This window comes from Pempheris klunzingeri, chromosome 2, assembly GCF_042242105.1.
Source record: "Pempheris klunzingeri isolate RE-2024b chromosome 2, fPemKlu1.hap1, whole genome shotgun sequence".
In the NCBI taxonomy this organism is placed as follows: domain Eukaryota; kingdom Metazoa; phylum Chordata; class Actinopteri; order Acropomatiformes; family Pempheridae; genus Pempheris; species Pempheris klunzingeri.
Genome location: NC_092013.1, coordinates 27,387,774 through 27,396,969, shown reverse-complemented (window position 1 = coordinate 27,396,969; position 9,196 = coordinate 27,387,774). Strand labels below are relative to the sequence as shown.

The 9,196-nt window shown below is 38.8% G+C and overlaps 1 protein-coding gene across 2 annotated transcripts; it reads right to left on the bottom strand.

Annotated features, from left to right (window-relative positions):
• Nucleotides 1-692: 692 nt before the first annotated feature.
• Nucleotides 693-8,412, bottom strand: arfrp1 (ADP-ribosylation factor related protein 1). Of its 2 annotated transcripts, XR_011585311.1 has the most exons (8): nucleotides 8,091-8,412; nucleotides 7,278-7,365; nucleotides 6,791-6,873; nucleotides 5,649-5,730; nucleotides 4,693-4,763; nucleotides 4,385-4,485; nucleotides 2,181-2,643; nucleotides 693-2,121 (listed from the first exon to the last, which is right to left on the bottom strand). XR_011585311.1 is itself a non-coding variant. In XM_070842981.1 (7 exons), exons 1-7 carry the CDS (start codon nucleotides 8,181-8,183, stop codon nucleotides 2,556-2,558), a joined length of 606 nt encoding a protein of 201 aa, XP_070699082.1. In that variant the 5' UTR covers nucleotides 8,184-8,412; the 3' UTR covers nucleotides 693-2,555. The 2 variants fall into 2 exon arrangements, 1 of the variants encoding a protein (XP_070699082.1); XM_070842981.1 differs by having other exon boundaries at nucleotides 693-2,643.
• Between the last annotated feature and the right edge of the window lie 784 nt (nucleotides 8,413-9,196).

The window sequence follows — 9,196 nt, the reverse complement described above, 5'->3', positions numbered from 1 at the left end:
CATATCTTATTGTATCTTTCAGTAAGTAATTATGATTAAATAAAACAAATAAATGAACATGCCTATAAATTATCCCACAAAGTGTTCGTGTTTCCCGGATACAAACATGTAATGGTGCCCAAAAAGACCTTTAGGTTAACAGGTTATTGAATTTTAGAGATTAAAACAACTGACGATGATCCCTGCAGTTCCAGAAGACTGTCACTTCATAGCAATTTTAGGAACATGACATGGTAGTTGAAATTTTCTTCTTGGCTCTTAAATGCGCATCATCTTCTGAATACTTCAACAATTTGAGCAAAACATTCATTAAAACATTTCACTGTGAATCAACCTAATATAGAGCTGAAACAAAAATCAAATGATCCATTTGAGTTGGAATGAGCTGATATTGAGATACTTAGCATCAATAATTAAGACATTAAAACACAGTACAGTGTGTCAAAGCCGTGTCAAACAGTTGTGCATGACGACATGCTTATATTTGTGTTTTTGGGGAGTCCAATATACCAATATCCATCCCATTGCAGTTAAACTCCTGTAATATTGTTAAAAAAAAAAATAAAAAGATAAAATAAAACACACAAACACCCATCTGACTAATAATTATATACTAAGCCAGTCTGGGTCAGTGTGAATACTGATGGCAGGACATTTTTATGTCAAACTATGTCACAATGAAACACAACAGATTTATAGTTAAAATCAGACATTTATTATCATCATCTAGCATACAGTATATGTGACTGACTTAGGACGTCTCCTTCAGTTGTTTTAACCACTTCATACACCCCAAGTTACACTGCAGGTCTGCAGTGATTCAGCAGAGGTCAGCAAAAGTTCTCAGTGTGTTCAGCACACTTTGTGCATTTAGTTTTCCAGATGTGACTTTCAGTTATCCAACCATATGTAGTGTCTGCCAATTTCCAAGTAAAAAAAAAGTGTTTTCCAGAGGTCAAAGGATATACAGGTAACATAAAGAACCAGTTTAGAGGCTGTTGAATCGTATCTGTCTCACTTGAACAAGTCAGTAAAGACTCTGGTGCTGTTTAGGCTGCTGCACCAGTCTGTATGGAGCCCCACCGATTAGCCCTCTGTCATGACCTAAATAATGCAAAAAAGCCACCATCAAAAACCACCTAAAATATACAAAACTGGTAATAAGAGTAGTTATTGTCCTTTTTAGCTCACATTATTAGGATATGAACACAGCACACTGCACAGCTGCTCCAGGAAAACTCAAACTAAATCTCGTGACAAATGTAATCCTTGAAAAGTTCTTTCCTCGTTTATCCATCGTTAATTTATCTTGTGATAATTATATAAAGCCCAAAACATGATGAATAAATAATATTAAATCAAACTGGAGGGCTCAAACCTTACCGCCGAACTGAAATTGAAAATCATTCTTGCAAAGAAAGTATTGGTTTTAACTCGTGTATGAAACTGTAATTAACCAAAAGAAGAAATTTGTTTCATTCATCTTTTTCCAATTATGGCAACGCCAGCTATGATGACATTGTCCAGGGGGCGTGAATTATTGGTTTCTGACTGATGATATCAGTACTACTAATATGATTGCTGCAGTGTCTGCGTGGGCGCCCACACAATAGTTTGTTGGATGCCTTCAATTTGAACTTATGGGTCCATGCTGTTCACATTTTCTTGGTACCAACTATTATTCAGCACTCCCCAGATTACAGCGTTTCGTGATCCAGACCACAGATAACGATAACGAGTGCCTGTTGCTTTGAGCTTCGACAGTTTGCTCTTACCATCACCACAGCTAGAAGAGAGACAGCTAACGCTAGCTAGATGCCACCCTGTGTCTAATGAGGAACGGACACAGCACTCGGATTAACTCCTTGATGGTTGTTAACTAATGCTATGTGGACTTGTTGAAAAAAAAAATGAACCAATGTCAGTAGGTAGGGTAGATGTTCTTTGTTGTCACTCACTGGCTGTCAAGGTAAACCTCCAACCAGGGGCCTGAAGTGTAAATGCTGTTTCCACAAATATGCACATTAGCTGCAGTATCTTTGTTGATATTGTGTCACCCAAAATGAGTGGAGAATTTAAAATTCAGTTCAGCGTTAAAACTGTGTGCTAAACATTGTTTGGCTGATCTGTTACTGTGAACAACCCACCGTATTATAGTTTTGTATCTTTCGTGTGAGAACTGATGTTTCAAACTGAGCTTCTGTGCTCTTGTGGGCACAGCGCAGAGTGTTGGTCGGTGAGGCTCCGAGCAGTCAGTGCAGCCCAAGCAGCACAGGAGACTGAAGCTGCTGCTCACATATGTAGCAAAACACTGCTTCAAACAGTGGAACAAGTGGAACAGACAGATGTCCATTCAAAGCACATCTGAAATTATGCTTGGTGATTAAAAGACTGTCACACTCTGTCTGTGCTGAACTCCTAACAGCAGAAATTCAAACAGTTCAAAGTCATAGCAAACACGAGGAGAGGAGATCGATCAGCTCCAGGGTTGACGTGGAATGTCCTTGAGGAGAAACTCAGAGTCCGAAAGACGTTTACAGAGTGCTGATGACTTCTTACGTGATGTCCTTCTGTCTGGGTGGCCTGTGAATGTTTCTGACAACACACTTTACCATCCACTCAATGCCTTCATTCACTCCATCCCTGTATCAAAAAACAAAAAAAAAAAAAGTCATTTAGTAGGTCTCTAGTCCTACAGTGGTGTGGTACAGTGGTATGTGCAAGAGCTGGTGGTAACAAGACTGAAAAGCTGCAGATGGTGAACAATAACAAGCTGGGTGGATTGTTCCTTTATCGGGCATCCAAGCTGCTGATATCATGAACTTCATCACATTTCAACAGTTGTTTTTCTGTTAAATATCTGTTCATCACTGAGATCCATCAGCCTCCGGACAAATTAATATTTAGCTCCAGCTGCTGACAGAAATCTGAGACAAACAAAATAAGGGAATGTCGACACTACACTGTCTTAGTAATCTCACTGTATGAAGTGGCTTATTTAAAGCAGACATATTAGGCAAAATGTACTTTTTTGTCCCTGGTGTGTCTACAGAACCTCTAGGCTATGAGATAAGCTGAGACTTCTAACAGAAATGTTCTCACAGCGATTGCAAAACATGGCTGTTGTGTAAAACATTATTTTACTCTGAACGTCTTTCTTGACAAGGGCTGTTACACTTCAAGCTCAAGGACGATTTGATACCGGCTGGTGTGACCCGACTTCAGACTTGGAAGCTGGATGTTTTTGCCAAGTTTCGTGTTGTTTTGCTGTTTATTTGGCAGGTTAGTCTGTTGAACTTGGCGTTGGCGTGATGCCCAGCTAATGTTGCCATCCTTCGGAGATGCAGCAGAGAGTTGTTGGGTGGTGTTGTGGGAGCTGACCAATCAGAGCAGACTAGGCTTTTTGGTAGGTTGCCTTAAAGACGCAGGAGCTAAAATGGAGCGTTAAGAAAGAGACTGAAAAGTGCAGTATGCACAGTATGAGGAAAAAAAATGTGCTTTTAGATATTAAAGCAAGTAAAAATGTTCAAGTAGGACCCCTACATAACAGAATGAACCTGCAAATGAGCATAATATGTCTCCTTTAACCAGTGCCACTAACTGTGCATCAAAATAACATTGCTACTGCCTATGCCGAATATGAAGGCAACAGAAAGTGTGTATTCAGCAAGACCGCTTGAAAAATGAAAGCCGTGTGCAGTTGGGAAAAATATGAACAAGATATGAATCATTTAAAAATCGAAAATTATCCCGAAGATTTACCGTATAATTTAAAGCCATGTTAAATATTTCTATAATGTCCGTAACGTTAATACAGTGACTGAGCACATCTGTCAGAGATTCACTGTGAGCTTACGATACCTGTAATCTTGAATTTAAATTCTGATATCACTATAATAGTTTAAAGTGAATTATATTTCTATGTCATCTAGGGATAGCCATATCCACCATGGAAAGTTTTTTATTTTTTTTTTATTTTGACGTGGTAAGTTAAAACTATGACTTAACATGAGAATTTCCTTTTAATTATTATGTTTTTTTTTTATTCTCTAAGTTTATCTTAACTTATAATATTGTGACTATGTTGTAGCTAACTGTAGAGATATAATGAATTCACTGTAACAGTGAATTGATTATATTTCTCTCATTGCTTTTTAAAGGGTGTTTTGTTCAGCCATCACTGTCAAATTAAGTTCTTTTGTGATCATATGAAATCAAACCACAACAACATGTAAAAACACATCCAGGACTGTCGTTGATTAGCTTCTACTTCAGAAATGAAACATTGTGGGCTTCACAAAGGAAGCGCTCTTTACAGGACTATTGTACAGGTTGCTGTTGTTGCACACACTCAGTGCACCGTTTAGCACAGTAGCAGACTTACCCAGTGAGGGCAGTACAAGGCTGGACTAAACAATCTCTCTTGCCGATCTTCGGGGCAGAGTCACTGAAGGCTGTTTTAATGTCCGGCACTGACAAACAGTTCTAAGAACAGAGCAGACACAAAACATGACAGACATGACTTTACGATAAAAGAAACCAGCAAGAATCAGAAAATCCTTACGTCTGAGAAACAGAGAATGTTTGCTTGATATATGGCTCATCAGTAGGGAGTAAGGTGTTACTGTGTTTTAAAATGAATGTGCATTAACGTGTACACAGCCTTAGTAGGTTAAAAAGGTCATACAGTACCGGTACATCCTGCTTGTTGGCCAGCACGAGGAGTGGAACGCCCTCCAACACCTCACTGCTGATCATTTTTTCTGGAAAGAGTTAAATTATTGATTCAACAGCTAGCAGAAGAGTGTTTCTATCATCACAGAATATCAACTCCTTCTGTTCCCTGTTATGCTATTGATAGTTTTCTCACAACACACAATAACGCCTTTAATGTTTGGAGGCTGAGTGTTGATTTCAATACACTGAACAAGGAATCTGCACTGAAACACTGGTGCTATTGGTGCTTTGAAGGTTTAAATGTCAAAGCAGTTGTAAAGCTGACAACCATGTTTTAATTATTTTAGTGGAATAAAGTCACAGGTCATTTCAGAAAATAACTCAAAGTCTGACTTCATTTTAAGGATAGAATTCATTTCTGTAATCACTCCTCCAGTTCATCTGGCCCTTAACAGATCCCTTCCTAATGTGCCTCCAATGTGAGTGATAATGGACAAAACCCACAGTCCTCATTCTGTGGAGAATTGTATGGAAATGTATGTGAAGCTAATATGAGGCTTCAGAAGTCTCAGTGAACAAGTGAATATCTTGCCATCTGTTACCAATCCTTCACTGCAGCACAACAGAGAAACACTGGCCAGGGCCACACAAGGAGGGAACTTAATACGAAAAAATGGTACCAATGAGAGACGTCCACTTGATTTGACTGACTCACAGAACCAAATCCTCATTTTAGCTTCAGATAAACTTTGAAATATATTCAAAAGGTAAAATAAGACCTGTGGATATTGTCCACTATCACCAACATGGAAAATCCATTAGGTTAGATTGTTTAATGGCCAATATAACCACGAGAAATGAAGGAACACCTGTTTCAACGTTCACGTTAGCCTTTTTGAAAATTGCGCACCAAACCTTTAAAGGTTGTTTCAAACACGGGCACACAGACAGACACAGAGTGTGTTACTCACCAAAGGCCTCCTTTGATTCTGACAGGCGCTCTTCGTCAGTTGAATCTATCACATAGATGACTCCATGGGACTCAGCGTAGTACTAAATATAAACACGAAGAACATGAAGGAGCAGGCTTCTTGGACTGAAATAACCAACATCGCAACTGAGTGCCAACACGTCATCAAAAAGACAGCGGTACCTTCAAGAAGGCTTTTGGCAGAAAAGTTGGCAACAAAGCCACAACTGGGAAGAAAATCTGAGTTTTGAAGATGAATATATGAAATTATATTTGGGGAAAAAAAGTAGCAATATTCTGCAACAGTCCCTCCCCAAATCCTCCACTTTATACTGAACTTACTATGACCTTATCTGTAATGATTGATGAAGCAGACTCGAAACAGTCACTATGAGATTTCTGGTTTCACGAAGGGCAGATTCTCCCAGATGTGTCATTAAATAAAAACAACAGGAAGGCAGATTTGGGGTGATTGCTGGCATTTCAGCTCATCTGGAGCTGCTGACAGACAGACAGCAGACTCTGAGGACAGTATTATTCACTGAACGGAGATGGGAGTCAGTGTGAATCGAACAGACAGAACATCTCAGTAACATATACGAACCGCTCATGTTCCACTTCTAGTGTGTAATACCAACTGTGCTCCAGTCAGCGCTTCAAACCAAGTCCAGTTATATAATTCACATCTTGCAGACTAGTGGGAAGTCTATAATGATGAGGGGCTTATTGATGAAACAAGTCGCGCACATCCCTCATATGATACATGAAACCAGATGCTCTCAGCTGATTTGAATGTCATGAAATTATGACTCAAAGCTCGAAACATAATGATGTTTCCTTTGATGAATTTTTAACTTTATTTCTTGTAATATTTCTGTTTTACACTTGATATTAATTTTCTTCTGGACTGAGATACTCCATCTCAGGAAAGCTGTCTGACTTCTTATGAGAGACTGGTAACTAAATATAATGCCTTCGGTTTATTCTGGATTTGAGAAGTTATATGATAGAAAGGTAGAGCAGAAAATACATTGACATATTTCAATGAATAAAGTAATTCTGTTTAAGGAACAGGATTTTCTTCCAGTCTGCTTAAGACCTAAGAGCCTCAGAATATTGTTGGTGTTTAATGTTTTTACTCACTTTGTCCCACAGAGACTGCAGCTCCTCCTGACCTCCCAGATCCCAGAACATTAGACGAGCCTTACCTACATCTATTGTACCAACTGTGAGGGAGAGGGAAAAATCAATAAGAAATGCTTGAGAATAGCAGGAGGAATCGTGCACCTCCTGTAAAGTAGAAGAAGAGCAGCATCAAGTGACAACAGAGTGTACGAGTGAAGTGGGATAAAGAAGAGCTGGCTTGAGTTCGTCTTTCAGAAAGCAGCTGCACAACAACGTGATGTTCCCCAGTAATCAGTAAGAACCCCTAAACATATATAACAATTTGACTAACTTTGGTCCACTCACTTTTCAAAGGAAAGCAAATGATTGATTTTACATTGGTTAATTTTGGTGAGTCTTTTCTGATTCACCCTGAGTAATCAGAACAATAATAATAATAATAATAATAGCTATTGGTATAGAACTTTCAATTCACAACGGAAGACATATTGGAACATCCACTTACTGTTCAGGCCAACTGTGGTGGTGATCTTTGATAAAGTCATTCCCTTATAGTTCTTACTGAACTTTGTTTTGGTTTGTTCCAGAAAGGTCTGCAAGGAGAGACAACAATTAACAGACAATTCAAACTTTTAATATTCAACGATTCAAGACATGGCATAAGGCTCAGGTATGCCGTTTAGTGAAGTATACTTTGGTAAAGTTTCACTCAGATGTGGGAAAACTGAACTCATTTACTTCAAATCTAAGTGCATGCACATACAATGTACTTAAATAATACACAAATTGCAATTTTAAGATATCAGTACTTAACCTAAGTACATCTGTTTTAGGAGACTGTCTACTGTACCCCCACTGCTTTTCAGAGGCTAACACTTGACCTTTAACATCACTACATTTATCCAGTAGCTGTAGTCAGAGGATATTCAAATAGATGAAGATCAGTGCAAGCCATGAAAGAAGATAATAAACTCATTCAGGTTAGCTGCTGTGGTTCCACTTGGAAAAGCTACAACATTGAAACACTGCTTTTATACGTTACTCAACCAAAAATGTCATAATGTCAAACACTAGTCAGTAAACCAGTTACACTAGTTGTAATTCTTACTAATTGCTTTCTAGATCCTGTACAGGTTGCAGGTGTGTGGCGGGTTGGACAGTAGGACTTCACCGAGCTAAAGCTTAAAGCTAAAACAACAGTCCTCTCGCCATAAACAGGAAACACTGATTGACCGTAATGATGAACTGCTGGGTTGACACCACACTGACGGACAAGGAGTGAAAGCAGAGTGAAAGATCGAGTTAGAACTTAACGTACTGTTTTCCCAGCGTTGTCCAGTCCCAGGATCAGAATACAATATTCGTCCTTTTGGAACATGTACTTGTATAATCCAGATAATAACGTATACATCTTGGGAGAATTTGTAAACAACACAAGTACAAGCTAACTAGTCCAAAATTAGCTTGATGGCATAGCTTAGCTCTTATATGAGGAGAAACCCAGCGACAAACGCCACTGTGGCTTCATTATAATCAAAGTAAATCAACCCGTGTAGAAACAGCAGTAAAATAACAATCGTAGGCTTTTAGAAACAAGTCTGTAAAACCGTCGTTTGTAAATATCTTGTATATCTACTCCGGAGAAGTGTAACACAGCAATGACGCGACGTGTAATCTAACCAGGAAGTATGAACGTAGGAATTGTGGGAAATGGAGTACACTCTGTCTCTTCCATCTTTCTGTTAATCGGATGCACGTTGATATAAAACTACATTTCCCAGAAAGCATTGCGGGCTTCTATACGCTTCATGGAGCGTAATCACCTTTTAAAGTGATTCTCTTTAAGATGTTAAACTCAAATGAGTTTAAGTTCATGGCTTTCAAAACTACCCCAAAGTCCCCCCGACTGTTATTGTAGCAGGCGGTTTAAGTGACTATAAAGCCGTTCTATTTGCTGATGTGAAATTAGACATGATCACTGCTTGCTTACCATCTGGACTTTATTTACAGAACGCAGCAATAGCCGTCCAACAGCAACAATCATCATCATCATCATAAATATCTGGTGGCAGATGGTCTATAATGGCTTTCTTACTGATCTAGACGAAGTTAGGGAATGGAAAGTAATATACATCAGTCGAGTGGATATTATTACCAACAAAAAACACCAGAAATAACCATTTCAATGAATTTAAGACACAAAGAATTGTATAAACATAATATATTAAAATTTCTTTCAATCTGCATTACTTCATTTTGACCTCTAGGTGGCAGAAAAGCATCAAACAAGCCAACAGGTACTTAGCCCCCACCACATCCCCAGCTTAAAAAGTTGGAAATGGAAAAGATGAAAACATGTTAGCAACCAGCTGCCTGTTTTCACATCCAGCAGACATGAAACAACATCATCGTGCATCTGGATTC